At 36.6% G+C, this 24,581-nt stretch overlaps 1 protein-coding gene across 6 annotated transcripts; it reads right to left on the bottom strand.

Moving 5' to 3' along the window:
• Window positions 1–344: 344 nt before the first annotated feature.
• Window positions 345–24,581, bottom strand: RLIM (ring finger protein, LIM domain interacting). 6 transcript variants are annotated; one of them, XM_037038599.1, is made up of 7 exons: window positions 24,383–24,581; window positions 22,893–22,991; window positions 22,505–22,568; window positions 19,209–19,359; window positions 9,414–9,606; window positions 8,415–8,498; window positions 345–7,331 (listed from the first exon to the last, which is right to left on the bottom strand). In XM_037038599.1, the coding sequence occupies exons 5-7, from the start codon at window positions 9,580–9,582 to the stop codon at window positions 5,731–5,733; spliced, it is 1,854 nt and encodes a 617-aa protein (XP_036894494.1). In that variant the 5' UTR covers window positions 9,583–9,606; window positions 19,209–19,359; window positions 22,505–22,568; window positions 22,893–22,991; window positions 24,383–24,581; the 3' UTR covers window positions 345–5,730. The 6 variants fall into 6 exon arrangements, with proteins under 6 accessions (XP_036894494.1, XP_036894492.1, XP_036894493.1 ...); XM_037038597.1 differs by lacking the exon at window positions 22,893–22,991; XM_037038598.1 differs by lacking the exon at window positions 19,209–19,359.

The raw sequence follows: 24,581 nt of genomic DNA on the forward strand, positions 1-24,581 counted from the left end.
AGAGGAAATGAAATGATAGGAAGTTACCATCAGCTAAATGAATACGAGTAGCAAGGGGAAGGGTTACCCAGGTATCAGAATGTGACAAGCTACTTAGAAACAAGGCCATCTTAGTGGCTCAGGCAACATGTGTAAGAGGCTAGAAAATAGGAATGGAAGACAAAAGCTGCATGAGCATACATGCATGCTCAGACAAGTTTTTGTATCTAAACAAGGGAATTCAGGACAGTGGTGAAAAATACAATAAACAGCAAAGATGCACCTAGTTAAAATGTCATTTACATAAATCTTTCCAGGACTCTTGTATTGAAATATACTTTAATCTTTTATTTTACCACTCCAAGATTAAGTCATTATAATGAAAGTTATATCCCATAAACCAGTGACTGCCCACACCCATAGCCGTGCGTGAAGAGGAATCAAAATCAAGATTGTACTTAATTCCATTTGAGCCTAAAAATCAAGTCCATCTGACATCAGTTTGAAACTGCACCTTTATCAAATTCCCCCTTTTAAGAAAAAAAACCCAAGGAGAGATGATCAAGCACAAATGATCAATCACTTCATGCATTTTATTGATAGTCTATATTTTAAATCTGCAGTATGACATCTTACATAGGGAAAAAGCTTCTTCCTAAAAGGTAACTATTATAATCAAACCAGCTTTAATATGATGACCTTTCAAGGTCTTGTTTTGCATTAAACAAGTTAATTTTTAGCAGGTGTAAAGCACTGTACAAAAAAAAAAGGAAAACTAGGTACATTCTGAAAATTTGATACAGGGCTTCCCAACCAAGACTCTGCGGGCTAGATACTGGAGAAGGGTGTTATGTTCGGGTTTAAATGTAAAGGAAATGAGAAACTGGATAAAACAAGCTAACCAAATTCATATCACTTTGTGCTCCTTTCTGCTTTTTTGCAAGTCTCTCCCAGAGGTCAGGAAGCCCTGGTGTAACAATCATCTTAGTCTTTTATACAACATACATATATGTGCTTTGTGTTCCAAGACGTAAAGGCAGCCTTTGTTACTATTCCTCCTCCAAATCCCTTCAGGATCTTAAGACTTCAGAAAGCTTTCCAAGATTGCTGCCCAGTTCTTTATATAAATCCAAGTAAACATCTATACCAAAGCAGCTCTTCCTGGGAGAAGATAAAACAGGCACAGAGACATATCCAGGCCAATTGCGTACCTACTCAAATTGATACCTGATCACGTGGCCCTACATCTTTAAAAGCAGCACCCGGGACAAATGGACCTATCAAGAGGTAAAATCCCAACACCAGACAGTTAAAACACATACAAATCAATCAGTTAAAAGAATGTTAGCAGAGGGGCACTACATGGAGTTAAGGCTGGGCAGCTGGTTCAACCATACCTTGGTATTGGAATAAATCTGCAAGATGAGGAACTGATAGAGGAACCCTGAAATAATTAGGCACAGTGGTATTATGGGGTTCACTTTCACCACATGTATTTAAAATATCTATCACTCAATCCAAGTGACTAACTACAAAGCAGATTGTGGGCCTTTAGCCAAGAAATACGAATTAAAAACAAATACCTCACTATAATTTTGAGTGTTAGAGGGTGTGCCTATTTCCTTCAGATTTGAGTTAAAACACTTATATGGAAATGAAAATCATAAAACTGATAAACTGTTATCACTTAAAAGTCCCAACACTCCAATAACTCTATTCTATGCTGTATTTTAGATACAAAATGGATTTATTTTTACCAAGTGAGATCACCACTTGTTGAAAATATTAGATATTTTAGAAATGTTCCACTTGAGAACTCAATTTCAGAATGCTAAAAATTTTTAAGTTGTTTTCATAGCAGTTTCTTAGTTGATTATTAAAAATCTGATTTAAAAATAAGTTAAATACTAGTTCTTCAGACCTTACACTTTACCTTTCCAAATAAAGCATGTTATGGTGATATACATTTTCAAATATTTCTTCAAAAACATACCATTTACTAAGTTAACTCAATGAATTACAACACTTAGTGAATATTAAACATCCTGAAAAATTATACTAAGGAAGAAAACGCCTGGCACTTTAACACGTGCCTTATCAATCTCTTGCATTACTAAGATACAGAATACTTTAGAAAGTAGCAATCAGCATAGTCTTATAAGACAAGAATAAAAGTGCCCTGCAAACATGGCTTCTAAGTACTTAATGTTGGTAATAAATTTGACAGGAAAGCCAGTAAGATAAAACTTAAAAATTCAAATAAGGCAATTTACAAATACCTTTCCTTCTCAAAAGAACAAAGAAAGGGGGGAATTAAAAATATCCTCCATCTTTAAAAGTATCAGCAACTACAAGGTGCCCCTGTGTTCTATTAAGCTGTAAAAATGGCCTTTTATGAGGCGTTTTGCAACATTCACCTCCCTATCACATGGGTATTTTGAGAACTGACTGAAAGTCATGGCTGATGCTTGACCCATTTCATATCATGGGCATTTGGGAAGCAGGTGGTTAAATATTAAGCGTTCTTGATAACGCTTCATAAATATAATTTGAGACACTGACACTAAGAGAATACTTGGCACAGAAAGGACAAAATTACTTGAGGTAACACTTAAAGATAATCAGTTTCCTATAATCATGTTTTCAGAGATTTCATATATTTAACATGGTGGTAAATATTTTTGTTAACTGTGCATTTATTCCCTACATGCTGATACTAACGTGAACACTTTCCTCAATCCCCACCTCCATTAACCATTAACACCACTGAGGTATAACTAATGTGTTCAGAGCAAATATTCCAAATTAACAACATGGCTCATCTTCTAGTGTTGCTACAAAGTCTGAAAACTTTAAACCTAACTTGTTCAATTTTGATTTAGTACTCATAAATCACAACCTTGTTAGCTGCTTGGAGGTAAACAAAACACCTCAAACATTTCAGATTAGTAAGTGAAAATTTTAAAATACCTGAAATATTCAAGGATATTCATTTTTTAGTACTTTTCCCTATGCTTTGAACAATGTAAACTCCCAACATTGTTTCTCTCTTGTTCCTATTACTGCATGAAGTTCCGGGACAGAACATTTCTTTAATAAAGAAAAAGTGCAACGACATAAAACAAAATGTAAAGTCTTTTGCATGAAAATGCTCCCTCAAGGGAATAGGTGTTTGGATGCTGGTGGGAAAAGATCCTTCTTCTTCATTGTTCATCTGACACCTATAAAGGACCTTGTCTTCAATGTCCACTAGTAAGCATATATTAGTCATGGATCTTGCAAAAAAAAAAAGTAGCAAATTCTACTAAAATATTTGTATCCATTCTACACAATCCAATGGAAATTAATGAGTGCTATTGAAAAAGGTGTCCACATGCACATGCCCAATATGTGCATTCTACTGAGGGCTAAAAACTTAAAATCTTATTTCCAGTGTTTATGATTAGGTTCATCAATATCTACATTCATAACCAGAATTCTGCATGAGTTACTTCATACTTTAATACTTCACAAATGAGTAATACATCTTGGGAGGTTAGGGAGGTACCTGTTGTCAATAATTTTTATGCTTAGAATGAGCTGCAACTGTTTTTAAACTATATAAAATGAACACCCCCAGAGTAATAAGATACTTTGTACCAAGAAGAAAATGGGGTTGTTTTTAGCCAATCAGGACTACCCTGCAGATCTGAAAACCATAGATTACACCCTTAGAAAAAGACAAGGAGGCTCACAAATATAAAGGAATCCTGACTATTACATGGACAATTTTTTAAAAAGATAAAATGTATTATATAAGCGCCATAAACAGTGATTCTGCTTATATTAAAAAAAATAAGTGAAGCTTTGTTTCAACATTATTTCCTTGCAAGAGCAGTACATATCCTTAGCAAACAACTACCATATTTACAAGTTAATTTCCTTGATACTTAGGTAGGATTGAAAGTGAGAGGAAAACATGACAAAGTGTGAGCTTTACAGCTAATTTGATAGCAGTTAAGGTAACCAGATAGTTCCTAAAGCAGACTTGTTTATTTTGTTAAGTAGCTGATTATGCCTGGCTCATCAGCTAACTTTTTTAAAGGCCAAGGATGTGTTCAATTTCTCTTTGGACCCATAAGCTTTTCCCAGAAAAACAAGCAACAGTCCTCCACCATCAGACTAATCCTAATCCTAGCCAGCCTCAAAAGAGAAATTCAGTGAGAGTACTGAGGTTCTTCACAAACCTGTTTTACTACTAAGGAAACAACATAAAGTGCATGGCCCACAAACCATAGCGGTCCATCTTCAAATATGGGCAGCACAATTATAATTCTGAATTTCAAATAACCCAACAACTCACTTTCTACAAAGGATAAAAAATCTCTTAATTATTCAACTGGTTTTAAAATGTGAAGTGTTAAGTCTATGTTAGAGATATAGTAATGAAGTATTAACAAGTGTGCACTGGTACCTTTAATGACAAATCTCGAAAACAATGCAAATTCGAGACTTTCCTATTAGTACACACATCTGTACCAATTTCTGTTAAAAGTGGTTTATGGTCTCCTTCCTCCACCTTCTTCTTTGAGGAGCAGACTTGTAAAAACAATGTGACTTGTGCTAGGTGGTAGTGGTTTTCCTTAAACCAAAGCTCTGCCAGAGTTGTTGATCTACTTCATCTGCTCAAGTAGAACACTGCGTCAAAGATCTCACTGTAAGAAACCAGTATGATTATGGTCTTCAAGAAAAATTAAAAAATTCTTCCAGAGTAGTTTTCTTTTCTCCTCCAGGCTTTCATTTCCTGCCTAAATCCAAGTTAAAGTACACACTCTCCACTGGTCTTCAGTGCAGCTCAATTCTGCACCCTGACCTTTCCTTTGCATGTCACAGTAGCTGTTCACATACATTAAATATTATAGATATGTCTTGCTCTTGACATGTACACACTTACAAAAGCAGCTTTGTACTTTGTTTGGTGTGTTTTTTTTACTATGTTGGCTCACAAAAAGCATTTTTTTCTTTCATTTCTATGCATGGTACTTTACAATTTTTTATGCATTATTACAACAGTGCATTGGAAAAGTACTGAGCCTCTACAAAATAGCTTTACATTTTTTAAACAAATGAATGTGATTTTTTTCACTTACACAAGCATAGGCTTTTTTAATATTTCCACAAGATAAATATCTCAATTAAACTATAAACTCACTCTAAAGTGTGCCACAGTGATGGGCTTAGGAGACAGTTATACACTTAGTTCTAACCTTAGTGTTATTTACACTGACATGTCCATATCACCTTGTCTGAAAGGTGAACAAATGATATTCAGCATGGAGCTGAATTTGTGCCAACTAATAACTGGGAATGGTATAGCTTTAAGCAATCACTTATGAAACACATACTGTAACTTAGTCTTAACTGATAATTTCCTTAGCCCCTCTCTCCTATGGCAACTTGATGCAGATAAGAGCCACTGCTAAGGCAGATCTTTTAAGATAACAAAAAACCTGATTAACATATACAATAAATCATCAGTAATATAAGTTACTGATATTGAGATCAGATTTTGTCCTAAAATGTTGCTTTTTTCAGTATTTTCTTTTATCCTGGGACAGAAATTGGAGAAAAAATGGTGGTTCATTCAGAAGGCAATGACTCAGTCAGGTTGCAACTTTTCATTTCAGCACCACTCAAAAAGTGGACATGAAGCAAGTGATTCCTGTTTGCCCATCACTATACCAGGTACATAGCTGAGAGCTCAGATCTTAATTACACAATGCTTTCTCTGTTACCAGTAGCCAAGACGGCCCTGCGACAAATAGGACAAGTAGAATTTTCAGATAACCAGCGATCAATGCAGTGGACATGATACTCATGGGAGCAAGGTAGTTTACGAAGTTTGTTGCCTTCTGTATATTCTGTAATGCAAACGCTGCAGGTTTTCAATGCATCATTTTCACCAAAACTTCTCATTGCCAAGTTGTCAATCTGTTCTTTGGTGAGTCCTCTAGGTTGGTCATCATCATCCTCATTTAAGAGGAAAAACTGAGCCAGACTAAGGAAGGGCAAAGAGCCACTTTCATCGAATGCTACTGGGGCCCTGTGTCGACCCTCTCTCCTGGCACCCGAGGAGCCTGATGATGAGCTTCCTTCATTACCACCTTCGAACACCTCCGAGTTAGTCTCTGAACTTTCTCCATTGGAACTGGAACTAGGACTGGAACTGGAACTTAAACTGGAGCTCGAACTGGAACCAGAGCTGCTACCACCACCAGAACCCCCTCTTCCATTCCGTGACTCGGCCCTTTCCACGCTCTGACTTGAGGCTGAGCCACTAGGCTCTGAATCACTATCACTGTACATAAAGTAGCTTAATTCACCAAAGCCTGTCATAATTTGTCTTAACATGGTCTGAATTGCAACAGATGTAGTCTCACTTAAACCAGTATTTAAGATTCTACGAATTGGAATTCTGATGGTACTGACATAGGTTCTCACGCCTGCCCGCTCAGAACGTGAAAATGTACGCCTAAAACCTCCTCGTTCACTTTCGTAAGTGACGGTGTTGTTTGGCGTCTGAGACCTTGACCGAGTTCTGCTAGCTATGCTATCTCTCTGCCGATATTCTCCAGGACGGACTCTTCTCACTTGAAGATCAAGGACTATGGTTGGAGGTCTCTGTCCTGATCCAGTAGATTCACCATTGCCAGTTGTGTCTGAAGAACCTGCTCCTTGTGAGGCATTTCTTATGCCGGAAGCTGCAAAAAGACCTCTACTTAGCAAGTCAGGTCCACTTATTTGCTGTCTCAGTGTCACATGGTGCCGGGTTCTGGAACTTCCCTCAGTCTCGTTTACCAAAGGATGCTCAAAAGTCTGAGATGAGATACTATGAGATCTTCGTGGAATTTCACTCATGGGATGCAGAGGTGACCTACTTCTTTCAGCTCTTGCTCGGGTTCTCCGATGGTCTGGGCTCCTGCTTCTTGCTCTTCTCTGACCTCTAGTAGGTGGGGCTTCTGCAGTCACCACTTCAGTTGAATTTCGTTCTGATCTGGATGGCCTTGCAGATGTTGACTCAGATCGTGGATTTTCCACTTGCCTTTGGATGTTGTTGTCCATGCTTTCTCCATTAGAACGTCTTGCAGATGGCTCATTTTCGTTCTCTGGATTTTGACTCCCATTATTACGGTTAACATTGATTTCTAAACTGAATCTGAAATCACCACTGTTTGGATTAGTCCGGCTCACTGCTCTCCAAGACTGGTTTCCTCTTTGCCCACTTCTTGTTGTATTTCCAGTTTGTCGGACAGAGTTAAGCCAGTCTATTATAGAGTCACCATTAGAAATGTCATCTGAAGATTCTCCTCCACCTGTTTAAAAAAAGGGGAGAAGAGAGGGGAGAAAAAAAGAACTGCTAAAATTAGGACAATCATAGAATAGTGCTCTGAAAGTCTGAAAATTTAGAGAATTTTTGTAAACGGAATCTGGAAGAAGTCTACTTTCAGTGCTTCATCATATAAAAAGGACCCAACATGCCACGGTGGACTGTCAGAAAACCACCTTTTCCAGCCCACTGTCAAAACCCTCTTGTAATCAAGTTAAACACCAGTTAAGGTACAGGACTAATATTTTAGTGCAAATTACATTTTGCCAACTTTTCATTAGTTTGTAACATTTCTTCTAGGTTCTTGGTTTAAGTGCCTTTGATAATATAGGATGTTTTAAAATAGAAGACTGTTGCAGCCACTGCATAAATATAATACAAACAAAGTTTACAGGTTTAAAAGTATTAGAGTACTTTATCATGCTACCAGGATTTTAAAATAACATGAAACTGGAGAGCAAACCAAATGAATAGTCTGAACCTAGCACAGTACATACAATGGCACATTGAAGGCCAGACTGTTAGAATCTCTCAGGTTACATAGTGACATTCTCTACTTCACATTGGGAGAGAAACATCAGGATGTTAGGATGTGTAGCTGTATCCCTGGTTCCACCTACTAGATGCCAATAACAAACTCCCAGTCATGACAACCAAAAACGCCTCCAGGCATTGCCAATGTCCCATAAGGGGCAAGAAATGCATATTAGAGGAGGTAGCATTTCTTTATGCTTGTGAGGAACTCACATGCTTATTAGGAAGGAATAATCCAGTAGGTAGAAAGAAATTTCAAGAGATGTGGAAAATCATGAAGAAAAAAAATCATGTAAATAGGCCATTTCTCACTATGTCCCAATGAACACAAACAATTGAAAGATGAAACAGGAAAAAAAAACCATATTCACATTCTTACCAAGTATCAAGAAAATGCCATTTCCCTTTTCTATGAGCAGTTACTTAGCACCAAATTAATTTATGCCATTTCTGCATAATATCTGGCTGACATTTACTGTTAGGAAGTTCTTTATCCATTCCATTCTCTACCCACACCTTGCAAAGCAAAATATACCTCTATTGTCATCCGAGCTTTGTGGTGGTGGGCCCTCTTTAATTTGCTGTAGTCTTCTCAGCAACTCTTCCTCAGTACTTTCACCTGAAAATGGTTTTAAAATATTTGGCAAATTACAAATAAAAACTCATGACTCTTACCCATTGGAGAGGAAAAGCAAGGAGTAGGGAACCTTGGTAAAATTCATTTCTTTGGGAGCAAGACATTACAACTTATAGTTGTACAAGTTTTCTAGTTTACTAAATGCGTTTGCATGTAATACCTCATTCTTTAAATTGGCAACTCTGGGAGGCAGATATTACTATCTGTGTTTTAAAACAAGGACACCAAGACTGACATGTTAATAAATGGCAGACTCAGAAGGCCAACTCAGACATTTTGATTCATATTTGGTGCTGTTAATTTAAAATGCACTCTCTTTCATTAACTAACACCTGACCTTTTAAACTTTCCACACTCACTCAAAGATTAGTAAAATTAAACAGAAATGAAGATGATGAAAGATAGTGGATTTTTAACTAGGATCAAATGGGACCTAACTGGACAAAAGAAAATAACCAAACACAAAGTTCTGAATAACTGATAACTTTACCCAAGGCTAGCTCTGGAGGATTATGACTGGGGCATATTCAGGGAATCAGAGATCACAAAACAGAGTAAGTCTGTCCTAGGAACTCAAGTTCCCATTATAGCTCTTCCACACTTACTCATCTCTAGTAACTTAAATAAACTAACAAAAAACTGTTCAGCTCCTCTCCTTTCAAAATCACTATAATTCAAAATATAATTTGTAACTAAAACATGATATAGGATAATTCCAAATGTGAGTCAACAGACTCAGGTAACAAATACAACAGTAAATGCCATTCTGTATTTACTGCATTAAATTCTCGCATTAAAATCAACTTGATAATGGCTAAAGAAACCAATTTTCAAAACAGGCTATTTTTTAAAGACCAGCAATTACATATATAAATTCTTAAACTACATATTGCATACCTGGGGTGCCTAGCAAATTGTTATCCCTCATAAGCCTATAATCTTCTTCACTCAGGTTATTTACAAATTGATAGAAAGCTTCTTCCCGATCCAATCGGTCCATCTGACTTCTGCGCTGTGCTGCAGACTGATCACCACTTCCTTTATCGTTCGAATCTGAGCTTTCCATCTTGATGAACAAGTGGAAAATTATCTAAAAGGAGAAAGGAGATCAATTTTGAAAACACAAGTCAGGATGTATTCTATATACGGAACAGTTTCAATTATGTGAAAATCCAGAATGCAGTTCAAGATGTGGATTTTAAGACCTCATATAAAATTTCCTAACACAAAAACTCCCCAAAAGCCCTGTTATACTAGGAAAAAAGACTAGGTCAGAGGCTGGATAACTACTGCCCATGGGCCAAATTAAATACTGGTGCCTATTTTTTCTTCTTGAGACCCAAGAATGGTTTTTACACTTTTAAATGTTTTTTTTTTTTAGGAGAACTTTTTTGTCATGTGTGAAGATTGTATGAAATTCAAATTTCAGTGTTCATCATTTTATTGGAATAGTCGTACACATTCGTTTGTATATTGTCTATGGCTTTCATGCTATGACAGAGCTGAGTAGTTGTGACAGACTATGCGGCACTCTCACTGCTTTGCAATGGTGATCTATATACACTGTAAACTGTACTGATGCAATTATACTTTGACAGCATTTCAAGTGCCATGTACATCACTATACTGTGGCACTTAAAAAAACTACAGGTGCACACTCATCATGTCAAATCAAGAGAAGGTGGACTGTGAATGTGACCCTTAAAGGTACAGAGGAGTGTGGATTATTTTGTTTCCAGTTAGATGGTAACTATATTTATTATGCAACAGCAGCACTACAACTGTGATAAATAAAATATACACTGATATTATCAGACTAAGTATTCATCACAATATTCCTAATTCAAAAGAAAGGTATATAAGGGGGGGTGGGAGGTGGGGATGGCTGGAGTGGGGTGGAGACAACTGTATTTGAACAACAATAAAAATGTGAAAAAAAAGAAAAAAGGTATGGTCTGAAAAATTAGAAAAATTAAAATGGAGTGTCCAATCACAAAATATTTCTACACAAAATAAAAAATGAGGCTTCAAAGTAGTTTCCAGTGGCTTATTTGTTGGCTAAGCAAGGAAAATCATTTACTGATGGTGAGTTAAATGGCATCTGATTGCAGAAGTTAAACGTGCCCAGAGAAAATAAACTTGTTTAAGATTGGTGTTTTGGTGATTACAGTTGCTCAAAAAGTTGAAGATAATGGGATATGTCAACAATCAATTGAGATACAAGGCAGCAAATGATTCTGAGTGGTTTTCCTTGGCTCATAATGAGTCTACAAATGTAACATACTATTCACTATATTCACTGTTGTTTTTTCATGGAGTCAAGTGCTGATTATTCAAGGAGTTTGAGCCACAGAAGTAGCCTCTATGAATCTGCATGGAGTAACTACAAGTAATGTTTTCAAAGTTGGGAAAACACTAATTCAGCACAACCTGAAGTGGAATTTGCTAAGATGTATTACAACTAAAACAGTGGCAAAATGTGTACAGCAGAAAAAGACCTAGTTGGAATTTATGAAGCTTGTGAAAATGTAAGGTGTTTAAAGTCTGTGGTTATTGATTATATTGTTCATCAACAGGGAGTTTGCAGAAAAATATTTAAATCCACATTATTGAACTGGTAGTGCCGACGATGAACTTCATTAACGTGGGCTTCTCCATCATCAGTTCTGAGAATTTTGGTCAGAAATAAAAACTAAATATCCTGACTTACTCTACTACTTGGTCATTTTAATGGCTTGGCATTGGTAAAGTTTTATTAAGATTTCTTATTCCCAGGTACAAGACTGAATTTTTTTTCTGAATGAGAAGGACCACCCTCAATTACCATTACAGAAAAATGAATGACTTGGGAAATTAGCTTTTGCTACAGACTTCATGTTTCTTAATGAATTCAACCTAAAATTACAGGCAAAACAGTGTTTATATGTAACACTTAACCTGCAGTAAAGTCATTTCAACAATAACTAACACTGGAATCACAATGTCAAGTTGCTTTACGCAGTCCTTGTGCTATCAGAGAAATGAGAGCTGCATTTCCATACAAATTTGGAGCAGATGTATTTTTCTGAGTACAAACTACAGTTCCAGAAGGATTTTTGGAACTCTGGGCAAGTAAAAAGAAAATTTCGTTATTTCAAAATCCATTTAACTGTGTAACTGAGGAACTTCCACCTAACCTTCAACTGAAAATAACAATCCTGCAGTGTAAGGATATGCTAAAAGGTAAATATATCAAGAGGAGAATCTAATAGAATTCTATAAATGCCTTATAAGGGATGAATATGCTTAATTAAAATTACATGCTTGTGGATTGATTAGATGGTAACACCGATATGCATGGAAGGACATTTCCAAAAATGAAATATGGAAGAGCTGATTTTAAGTGAGTAGTGCTAGATGAACATCTGCAGATGACTTTGATGACAAGGAATATGTTTAGCCCTAATTAAGCAAAATGTTATTCCCCCACCCAAAGAATGCCATTCTTCTCATTAGTAGACATATATTACAAAACATCATCCGAATTTCTGATGCATGTGACTGTGGATGTACAACTCATACATCTGCCCCTCTCCTTCTTGGAATTCAGCATAATTTATATGGATCTTAAAAATCAAAGATGTCTTCTTGATTTATTTCTAAGTTGCCTCTGGAAAAAGTATGAATCATTGCTTTCGTTGATTAGAATAGTAAGTTTTTTAGAATTTTGTACACAGGTTTCCCAAAATCTTTATTTTGGGGGAAATATCCATTCTGAAGTTTCTCTATTAACATTTATTTCTACTATAACCTCAGCATTAAAACTGCATTTTATAATAAAACACTTGAAAAAATTGCAAATTCTTTTACATTTTCAGTTTTAGCAAGACTTGGTGGAAATTTGGCTTCTCTTGTTTTATATAAATAACTATATAATATGCTCAATTTTGCTTTTTGATCAGCAAAGCAAAAAAAAAATTCCTTTCTGGCTTTTTACAGAAAAAAATTGACAAGCCCTCTTCTGGATAGCACACAAAGCTAGGCAAAAATTCTTAATTATCATTCCCTACTTATGTGCCTTAGGAAGTTGCTATATTAGTAGATTTCCCCACACTCTCAATGAACTGGTAGTAAACAATCTAAAGACTACGAACAAAAAATTTCATTCTCTATTTTTTTTCTAACTTTAGATTGATCTTAGGTTCACATTAACAAAATAAAAAAGTTAATACTAAGAACATGATAATCTGACTTGTAGAAAAGAGGTGCTCTATAACGGTATTAAGATTTAATCTCACGCATAACACATTTAGCACCTGGATGTTCACAAGTTAATACTAAAGAGAAAAATTAAAATAAACCTTTCATATATTAAAAAAATACAACAATAAAAAGCCTCTCTGTCTGCAGAGCCTAAACAAATTTTAGTCCAGACATAGGCACATCCAGATCTCCATTGTTTTCCTTAGATCATTATTCTTAGAACTATCCTATCATTGTTTATACAAAGATGGAGACGTCAAGGAAGGGGTTGGGAAGATAACCTTAATATTTTTGGAAAGAGCTCCCTCATCTCACAACTAAGAACCCTTATTTTTTATCCTCACCCAAGGACAGATTACTGATTTTAGAGAGAGGGGAAGGGAGGGAAAAAGAGGAGAGAAATAGTGACTGGGTGCCTTTCGCATGCAACTGAACTGAATAGCACCGAAATGGAACTGCAGCCTGGGCATGTGCCCTGATGGGGAATCAAACCCATGAGCTTTTGGTTTGCAGGACAATGCCCAACCAACTGAATTACATCTTCCAGGGCAAGAATCCTTGATTTTGGTAAACCTAAACTATAGAAGATGTTCTTTTTTATTCTAACTTGAAACTTTAAGAAAACTGGAATTTAAGACAACTTAAATAAAACACTCATAAAAGTTACATGGGCCAGGCAATAAAGAAAAGTAACAAAAGGAAACCACATTTTCCCATATGTAGCTAAGTAATACAATTAGGTATTGGTAATAGTAAGCAGCTAATTTTAAAAATATGGAAAAGCACAAAGGAAAAAGTACTTCAGCTGCAATTCCTCAAATCAAAGAAACCCACAATAACATCTGGCTAATGTACTCAAGCAGTTAATATTTTGAACGCTAATAATATGCAAGTTAGGATGAAGTCCACTTGTGAAGGATCAGTGAGTTCTGAAATTAATTAATAAAAAGTACAACTTAGTAGGGTGGAAAGGCTTCAAAAACATAAATATTTCAAGCATGGCAGAAAACGTCCCATACATTCTGACAGTTAAAAGACAGGAACCAAAGGTAACAGAAAACTCACGCACCAATGACTGTTACAGGACCGGCACAAAGTCTTAATAGCTTTATGGCAATTAAAGCCCATAAGGAACAAAAGTTTGAAAAATATGACAGATTTTTTAAAAAACAGTATCTAAAACAAGAAAGAAAGGCATCTTGTACTGAGTATGCAGGGGATGGGTGTGGGTGTTGATATAGTAACAGAAGATGTAGGGTAGAAGCTCTCAACATCTATTTTCTTTCTATTTTATTCAGTAAGAAAAACCACCCTGCAACTGGAAATTTGTAAAAACCAAACTTTTCAAAGAGAGAACCAAAAATCCAAACTGCAAAACCTCTAATGATAAGCTTTGAGAAATGACAGAAGATAGAATACTAAAATACTAGATTTAAAAATGATCTAATCTTCAAAGAAAGTGAAGCCTACAAACTATTGCACAGCAAACACCTGACGGTAAACCTAAGGGAAAATTCTGCAGTATACTGTCAGATATACTGCAAACCCATGAAAGAAAATACGTTCACCAGAAGTGAGGATCACTGCCAAATTAACCTCATATGCTTTACAAAGGGATGGTTCTTAACCCTGGTTTGCCCAACAGAATCACCTGAGGAGCCTACTCTGGTGTTCACCCACAGCAATATTTAAAAAGTTCACAGGTAATTCTATTGTGCAGTCAGAGTGGAGAACCTCTTTATAATAGGGACATCAAGACAATACCACTGGCCACTCTAGCTTTGGTTTCCGTAAAGAGACTGAGGTTTCTTATGCTATCTTTAAAATGTAGATTCAAATTCAGTAGGCTGGGAGTGGGGCTTGAGAATCTGCATTCTAAATAAGCCTCCAAGTGATGTGGCTGATCCTAGGATCAGTTAGAGTAGCAAGGACTTTGAGGATAATAGTTTAAGACTTAAAGTTTCACATTATTGTCTACCACTCTCAAAGATTACGGAGCAATGTTACCTTCAACATTTTACTAAGGGTTATGCAGCTAAAATCCCCGCCCCCCATAGTAAGAGTACTTCAGAGGAGGGGGAAAAAGCTGTCCTGGAAGTTTACATGAATACGATCTAAAGTTTTTAGTTAACAAAAGCTAAACAAAAAGCCTGTTTGACCTGGCTGCCTATGAAACTAACATAGTCATATGTTGCTTTCTTAGACCAATGTTTAATACCTAGTTTGAAGACAAGATTAAAAACACACACGATTACCATCTTCAAATATTTAGAATTATAACATGAAAGAGCAAAAACATAGGATTAAACTAGGGCCAATAGTTGAAGAAATATGGAAGCACATAATTACTTCTTTTAATACAATTTAATTCCTTCTTTTAATAGCCTAACTAATGAAATTGTCCCAAACTGGAGATGCAATCAGCATCTTGAAGCAAACTACCCATTTCCGGAAATATTCAAGCAGAGGCTTTATATTAAAGAGAGAATTCCTTATTAAGGAGGGGTTTGAACAAGCTGTTTTAAATTAAAAAGTCATTAAAAATAGGTAAGTCTCTTGGTTTTCAGTTCTGGGCCTACAGGTCATAGTAAGCTACATATTCCAAACACAGAATTCGGTTAGGACACTTTCTTGACAAACCAATTCACTTATGTCGCCCCATCCCCTGCCACCAAACCTGCGCCTTACTATTGGGTTGGTCAAAAGGTCCATTACGTTTTCTCCTGTAAAATAAAAGACACGTTTTTCATTTCACCAATAACTTATTGATTTGGATATTTTGAGTATGCTGGCTATCTCCTGCTACTGGCTTCTCTGTGGGTAGAGGCCAGGGGTGCTGATAAACATCTTCCGATGTACAACACAGCAAAGAATTACTTGGTCAAAATGCCAAGAGTACAAGAAACTTTGCAAACCACTTTTGACGCATTCTATCAATCACAGCACCTTCTCCATACCTTAAACAAATGGTTTTTTTGCATTTCAGTTGCATTTTTACCTCTTGAAATAAAACATAAATATGCCGAAAACACTGTGTATTTTCTTCCATTTTCAATATTAAAATGGCTGCACAAAAATTCACTGATTTTTATTTTTTAAAAAATGCATGCTGAATGACAGCTGTCACCATACAATCTAACAAAATTGTTTTGAATAAAGTCAAAGACAACTAACTAAGCACTATTAAGAGCCATTGTACAGAAAAAAGTATGACACCTTTTTGGTCAACCCAATACCTTCACACTTCTACTGATGCTATTCCCTGAGCCCCTTCTTAGACTCTCCCCATTTCATTCCCCCTTCAGTGCCTGATATAGTCTTTCATATTTTAAATATTAATTTTATTAATATATATTTATTTAACATAACAAAAACATCATTTCAGCATGCTATCAATATATAAATTAGTGAAGTATTTTACATTCTTTTTTTGATACTAAGTCTCTGAAATCTGATGTGCATTTTATCCTCACAGCGCATCTCAAACTGGATGCTAAATTAGCAATGGTTAAAGTGAAATGCAATTCTACCAGGAGTCGTGTTAAATGAAAAACAAGTTTTATATTGCTTCAGTTTATTTCACTTGATTAAAATTAAAGAAAATTTAAAGTTCAGTTCCACAGCTACACTAGTGACGTTTGAAGTGTCCAGTGCCCACGTGTGCATTTTGAAAGAGAAGGAAATCCTGAACGTAAGCAATGCCCTCAGATGCCTCGTAAAATAGTCTTACACATACCCAATGAGCCTGCTCTCATTTTAAGCAGTTCTTTTACCACTTAAGTGGCATATAATGGAAAAACATAATAGCTCTAAACCACAAGTTCGGCCCCTGGTAGATGTAATGTCACTAGTGCTTGTTAAGTGAAAAGGAACACTAAAATGTTAAAAGGTTAAAGAACCGTGCCAAAAATGCTGGGGGCCACAGTCTAAATGATCACATATATCTCTATTTTGGTGTGAAAATATTAGTGAAGAATTATGTTAACAAAATCAGTCCTAGAGTCTACTCTGATCAACAACACTGTGGTACACTTACAGTTCAACTAGTACGAGGTAAAAAGAATCCCCTCACACCCCTGGGCTCTTATCATCATAAAAGAGAGGCATTTAAATCTATTTGTCATCTTACTCTCAGTTATGATATTCATGTGCATGATATTTGATTTGCATATACAATCAGCACCGGATACATTTAAACTTAACTATTTCTATGAAAAACTTACCAATAGAACTTAAGAGGAAAAATATCCGAATGTTCTTAAATCACTTAGCTCTTCCAACTAGTAATGAGCAATACCCATCACTCTATTTATACAGCTCCATCACCTATACCTGTATTTCATTTAACCCTCACAACATTCCTATGAAGTAGGTCTCATTACCTCTATTTTACAGATAAGAAACAGAAGCACAGAGAGGAAGTGATTTACCGAAGGCCATGTGGCTAGTAAGTGGAAAGAGCCAGTAATTAAATCCAGGTGTCCTGATTCCATATTCAGTCAACTTTCCACTAAATGGACAACTGCCTCCCAATATATCCCAAGACTACATATACACTTGAAAATAAATTCCTTCTACCCCAATAGGCATTTCTAAAATATTCAATCTCCATATGAGCTTTTTATACGAGGTTCACTCATGGTATAAACATTTCCAAAATGACAAACACCTTTATAAGCAGTATAAACCTAGCAGGACTTAACATTTAAATCAGCCAACTTTCAGTATATTTGTTTTAAATACAGCTATCCCTTGGATAAATAACATATTTTATTAACCTATCTCTGTCAGCATAGTTTGTGGCAACATACACAAATCCACTCCTGGAAACAAACAGCCAAATTAGAAATTTTGTCCAGTCACTTCAAAAACTATTGGCACTAAATATATGATTGTGTCAGGTAAATTTAATTCTGAGGAGAAAAAGCCAGGAAGAAAACCAAGCCTGAGATTTATTAACTGTAATTAGGGACTTTAAAACAGAATTTATTCACCTTGAGAATGTTAAAGCACTGCTAGCAATCTCCATTGCTCCTACAATTATTATCATATATTAACATAAATCATTCAGACTATTTACTGTGTTTCTGACCACTTCTAAAAAGCACCCCATTTAATTCTCCTAATCCATGTACACCAATGCTTAAAAAATGTAATTCTTTATGATGTTAGGGTGACAAGTCACTTAAAACATTTTGATCAGTACTAACAGGTTAAGAGACCTGGTGCTAAGTATAAGCACACACGTTGTATTCAATAGACATACTGCATCACAGCACCCAATTAAGGAGATTTAAGGGACAAACTATACTAATAAGAAAACAACAGACTTTATAGAACTGAATTTTGAAATTCAAATGCTTGCTTGAGTATGAATTTAAAAGTAAGCCACATCTATTAAGTCTGGAAGAAATAATGTCTTCAAAACAAAAAGGGAGGGAGGAATCAAGGTAACCTAAGATCGACCAACTACTAAAGTATGGTGAGCATTTTTTTTGCACATGTTCACACAAGTTCTAAATTCAATAGTGTTCTCAAGCAGAATATGCTTATTTTATTAAAAAAGGCACATATGTATCAACATAAAAATGTGTCACTGAAAAGAGAAGGACAAGCATTATTCTGTATGCAACAGAGTTTCCCTGAAGAGGTCCTGATATGTAAGATACAAACTCTTTTCTGAAATACCGTTACATCTATCAGGTGCAAAGGTCAAGATCACAACTAGCTGGGACATTATGGCTTAACCTTAGTCCTGCACAAATGCGTGTGCACCCGACAGATGTAACAATATTTAGGAAAAGAGTTTCCATTTCTCAGATCACCCGCGAACTTCACAGGGGTAAGAATCTCATAGAGTAGATGTAAATTAATGGTATGCTATCCAATAAAGAAAATGTTAGCTCAGTAACACCATCACCAAAATAAAAAATATTTTAGCTAAAAAAATCAAGTCACAAAGAACTGCTGAATTTAAGGTCAGGACATAATGTACCATCACATATGTAGGCACTGAAAGTGTTGGGAAATATTCATATATAGAATGTTTATTTAAAATTTTATGGTGTTTGTAAAAGACAAATAAAAGGTTGAAAACAACCAGGTAGCTTTTTTTATTTTGTGAGTAGCAGGGTGGTCAACTCTGTGAAAAGAAAACAAAAAACCCCACAAAACCACAGGAGATACTGGGTTAACTAGTTACATAAATTAACACACATTAACTAGTTACATAAATTTAGCCAATTCATGTAACCACTTGCAGCTCAGGATCCCCATCAGTATTAGAGTACTGGGTTAAACTATCTATGAAGTACCTTCCAGTTCTGTGAATCCATGACTACGAATAAGACAGTAAGAAACATGAATCACTGGGACATAAGCTTAAAGGCTATGCTTTCTCAATGCCATTTCACTCATGTACTTCTATCTCCCGTTTTGTGACTATCTTACCTTTGTGAAATATGAAGCACTCCTCTTTTAAAAAATACAGGGTTGATGGTTCATTGTCTTTGCTTATTGAGTGATACCTCTTGCCACCCACACAATTTGTTGATTATTTCCAGTATTAGCCCACCAGAGGTTGCTACCAAAGGCTCCAGCACTGCTGGTACTATAGCAATATGAAATTATAAAATATTATTTATTTGCATGGCAATGCTAGCTTAACCTCACTTACATTCTATTTCTATCACTGGAGAGGAACAATACCACAACAGGACTCAGAAATGCCCTTCATGTGTCCAATCTCTTTGCAAGAAGTCTACTGACTTGCAGCTCACAAACAATTTTGACTACCATAACCCTGTGAAACAGTTGGATCAAAAGGAAGTCAAATCAAAGGACGGAGACCAAGCCAAATACCGCCAATTCATAGGGTCAAGTTAGTTTTCAAAGGAAGCCATTAGATGACATTTCAATTCACTCAGGTACTTTAGACAGAGAATTTAATCTTCGATTACCCATTTCACTGAGCTAAGTCACTAAATTAGAACTTGGTCTTATCCATATAAACTCAATCCTGACTTGCTTCTCATTACAATGGAACCTTGGTTCTTGAATTTAATTGGTTCTGGAAAACTGCGGAAGAAGTGATTTGTCTGTCACCTGAGAGATACGTGACTCACCATACAGGTTTCAGCATGAAAAGGTTATCAGGTAGAGAGTCCAGACCCAAAGTTTTGTTAGACAACCAAGCCATTTTTTTCATGGACCTGGTTGAAGAACCAAGACCATGATAAATTACCCCAGAACCAAGACATTTGAGAACTGAGGTTTGACTGTATTGTATTCACAAGAAGTAAAAAAGACAAGACACAAAACTCAGGAGGTTCATGTATTTATAAAAAGTTATTAATGTAAAATCACTGATTACTAGCAATTTTGGTGATAACTGGTAAATCAAATGGTATTTTCAAGGACATGAGTTTTTGAGAAAAAAATTAAGTTTTTAAGAGTGACGCCAATTTTGAAAATTAAACTCACTTGCCCAAAAAAGAAAATATTATCTACACAAACAGCTGTTACATTATTTGAGGAAATCAATTTTGTGTTACAGAACCGAACATGCTGACAACTGTACTTCCTGCACCAGTGTTTCTAAATGGAAATGACAATGGTGACTCTATATCCCCAGTTTGTACAGTAGCAGTCTCCACCTGTTGTCCTCTAGTACTTAACAGGGTCCTCTTTCACTCTCAAAAGACCCAATTTGGATGAATTAAATGGTTATCTTAAATGCAATGGACACTAACGGTAACTTTAGTCAATAAAGAAAGAAAATTGTAATCAAATTAACTCCTTTCTTCCTATAGGCAAGTGGAGAGCAAAAGGAAAGAGACTACTTTTCATTCCACAAAAGGTTATTTCCCCTACAGAAAATTCATCACTATGCAAACCTAACAGTAGCCCCCCTTGTACTGATGAAATTATTGCAAGAGGTCCACAAATCTACACACACAGCACACACTGTCTACAGCTATTTGTCTCAACACATGTAGGTACTATTACGACTTAATGAAATTAAAATCTTGGGTTGTAGAACTGAAACACAAAAAAAGCTACAACTAAATATCAACTATATATATTTCAGAAACAAAACCACAAGTTCATAAATATACCCCTAAATTGTTCAGAACTACGAAGACTTTTATCTAATAGATATTTCTTTTGATAAAAAGAAAAATGACAGACTTTCTGGGAAACTTCCATATTCAAGGATGAGCAAAAAGATGACACAGGTACAATTGCTTTTTTTTTTTAAACACTGCTTATCAAAGCCTCAAGAGATTATGTAAAATGGCTCCTTCTGAAATCTTTTGTGTTACACAGAAATGTTAAGGAATTATACTGACAATAGAAAATACATGTCCCAGACCAAGACAGTGGCTCAAAATTCTAGCACCTCATTGGTCTGGGTTTGACAGGACTTTTCACATTGTAATTTGTAACTTAAGAGAACAGGAGCCTGATCAGTGATTTGCTCTGTTTCCCAATCCACTAGGGCTATGGAAAAAGTAATATACACATTATTATTCCATTTGACCTACTATAACTTAAGGCTTCACTACATGGTCACTAACCTGAAAGAATATATCCAAACAGCCTAACATTTCTACATGTCATTTTATAATTAAGACAGTTCATAAAGCCACTGCTGATTTTAAATTGTTCATGAAGTTATACAGTAATAGCTGAAACAGGAACCATGACCAAAAAAAAGAGGGGATAATTGCTAAATATGTCTCACCTGCTTCATAAAAGCGGCTTCCCTTTAAAAGTGTTAACAAGTTCTTGATGCAATATAACCTATAGATTTTTTTTATTACAACCTTTCATTTTCTTTGCATTTCTGATCTAATAGAGAGCGATTAAGTTCAGAGGCATAGAAGTTTAGTGACTGCAGGCATTAGACAGACCTGGGTTAAAATGGGGGCTCTACCACTTATTAGCTATTTAATTAAGGACACATTTCTTAATAATCTCTTTCTGGAGTCTCCAGTCGCCTCTGTAAAATAGTTAACATCCTCACGAAGGTTTGCTGTGATGATTATAAAATCATACATTTGAAGCACAGGACCCACCTAGCACATTCAACACAAGTTAGTTATGAACTTAGGCTAACTACCCATCCCAGTTTGGCTGGGATGATCCTGTTTGTGCCTGTTGTCTAGGAATAATTATTAATGTCCTTTTTGTTCTTAAAAACATCCTGGCTAGGGCAATAAATTATGTGGCTACTTTAATGATGATAATGATGATGATGATGATGAAAAGAATTAATACCAATTAGAGTTATATCAATTATGACTTTTTGGATCTTGAAGGAGAAAAAATAGAACACACAAAATAATGTAAGATTATATTCCTGTAAGAAAGTCTACTGACATTTTACTTAGCTATTCGATGAACACATAAATAGTATTTATTTATACTCACCTCATTCCAACAATGATTTAAGCCAGCAAATTTCTACTTTGTTCATTCTGTTCTATATAAGTACTGGTGAACTTCAGACATTATTTTAAAAGAGGGAAATTCACAGATAAGGCACTAGTGAATTCCAGCTACTCAGAAACATTACCCTTTTAATCACCAGTGCAAAATACATTCCCATCATGAAGCATGCCCAACAGCAACTAACATATATCAAATAAGCCCATCCAATTACAGGGCCTGCAAAACAGAATATTTTAAAGCATGCATTCTATACATAAATCATTGGGAGACGCAACAAAAAAATAAATTACCTGACTGTTATGACATAGTATTGTAATACAATAAACTGGATTTTAGTTTTCTTCACTCTCTGCTCTAGAAAAAAAAAGAATCCATTATTCTTCCTCTTTAATAATTTTTCTTTGAAATAGACACATCTTAACAAATACATATCCTATATACTTTAGTCATACACACCACATGCACACATGCACATCACTACCCAGTCTAATTCATTATTAGTATTAAGATATTTGGGGAGATTAAGGTCAAAAGGAACCAGGAATCTTATGTTAGATACAAGATTCCCGATCTAACTTTTAATGTAAGCTTGCCTAAAAATAGGCTTTACTTTATCAGATCAGTATTTTCGGATTTAGATAATTACTTTAAAGAACTTATTTGGCACATTACAGTTACCTCTGTAAAGTAGTCCTAGCAGTGGCCTGGCCTATGGCAGAAACTAAAAAGCATACAAGATCATCAGGATGAAATACTTTTCACTCAGAGAAGTGGGTCCTAAAATCATATTTTTAAAAGTGTTTAGATTGGTCTTCCTGGATACTTTATTTTTACAATTTAGAAAACCGACTTTTTTTTTGGTGGTGGGGGAACTATAATAGTGCCTGCCTGTTCTCAAGAAATCCTGGATGGACATACTATACCTGATAGAATGATATGAGTAGTCCTTTTGTTTTTAATTATGAAGAATCAAAGAAATTACTAGTGGTAGTGTGTTTATTTCTCCCTTCAATCACCCCAAGATATTGCGGTTAATTGTCATTCAGGAAATGCAGGCCCCTTACTTCCAACAAGAAATTATCGTGGGGCTTTGGAAATAGTGGATGACACCCTGACATAAATGCTTCCAGTTGCCCCCAAACGAAAGACTGACCTAATTAACAAACCTGGTAGGCCTCAGATTCCCGGACTAACCTGTGGAATAAGTATGGTGAAACTGTCTAGGGAAGGAACGTGGCTGTCTCCTCCATCTTGAAATTAATCAGCATAAGGGAAAAAGGGACTGAGTGTTCAGGAAGCAGAAGCCCAACCGGTTAATACTAGTTACTAAAGCTAGGGCGTACGTGGCAGGTACCGCCCGCAGAAGCCAAGACCCTTAGGCATTTTTCGAGGGGGGAGGGGTTAGCTGGTTGAAGGGAAAATAACTTGAAAAGCATTTGGCCCAATTCCCACCCTTTCCGAGAGAAAAACAACCAACACGGAAAGGCCTTTTTCCCTCCTTTTTTGGGGTAGGGGGATATTTGCACTGATATCTCGGAAGAGGTATTCTAGGGTTTTTCGAGCGAGGGAGTAAACCACATTTGCCTCAGATCCTCAGGGAAGATGTCATCATGGCCCCAGGGGGCGCCTAATTGATAGTGCCCTGCAGAAGTGCTCAAAATGGGGTTTGGCAAAACCTGGGAAATCTAAAGGCCCGAGGGTTCCCAACATCTGACTTTCAGCAGTCTGATTCCCCCTTATTCCCGAACTCAAGCCCACCGTGTAAGAGGGGCGGGGAGAAGCGAGGGAAACCTCCAAAGAACCAAGGTGAGAAAATCCTGAAATGATTCGAGATTCCCACGCCTGAGGCCAACACTCAAAAATCGCCCCCAAATTCTTTAGGCTCTGGAGGGCCCGGGCTGCGGTGAGCGGGGCCAAGGAGGGAAAGTACTTACCCAGCACCATCCCCTTCAGAGAGCCTGTCGACTGTACACCCAACTAAAATGGCAGCGGCGACTACGCCACGGAGCCCCCCTCTCCAACCGGCGCCTGGGGTCCGGAAGCAGCGCTGAGCCTCGGCCACGACAGGCCACTCAGGCCATTTTGAGAAAAAGCGGTAGCCAGCTCTTCGCTGTCTTCCTCCCGCTCTCCATCCATTTCTCACAGGGTCCCCACAAGGCTTCACTTACTCGGTTTTAGTTGTCGGGAACCGAGTGATCAGAAGGGCCGCCGCCGCTGAGGCTCCTCCGCGCCTCTCTCGTCGCCGCTCTCAAGCCCGCCTCCGATGAGTCGCTGGTTGAGACCCGCCTCTACCCCAGCGCCTGCTCGGGAAACGTTGCTCAGGCAGCCATTATCTCCCCCATTGTTACCAAGCAGCGACAGGAAACT

The sequence above is a fragment of the Sturnira hondurensis genome, unplaced genomic scaffold (assembly GCF_014824575.4).
Source record: "Sturnira hondurensis isolate 20B ecotype Veracruz unplaced genomic scaffold, ASM1482457v3 Scaffold0024651, whole genome shotgun sequence".
Lineage (NCBI taxonomy): Eukaryota > Metazoa > Chordata > Mammalia > Chiroptera > Phyllostomidae > Sturnira > Sturnira hondurensis.

Coding starts and splice junctions, on each gene's coding strand:
- RLIM (XM_037038595.1), bottom strand. CDS start 9,582: ATGGAAAGCTCAGATTCGAACGATAAAGGAAGTGGTGATCAGTCTGCA. Junction 8,499..9,413: donor CAATTTGCTAGGCACCCCAG/GTATGCAATATG, acceptor AACCATTTTCAG/GTGAAAGTACTGAGGAAGAG. Junction 7,332..8,414: donor AAGCTCGGATGACAATAGAG/GTATATTTTGCT, acceptor TTTTTTAAACAG/GTGGAGGAGAATCTTCAGAT.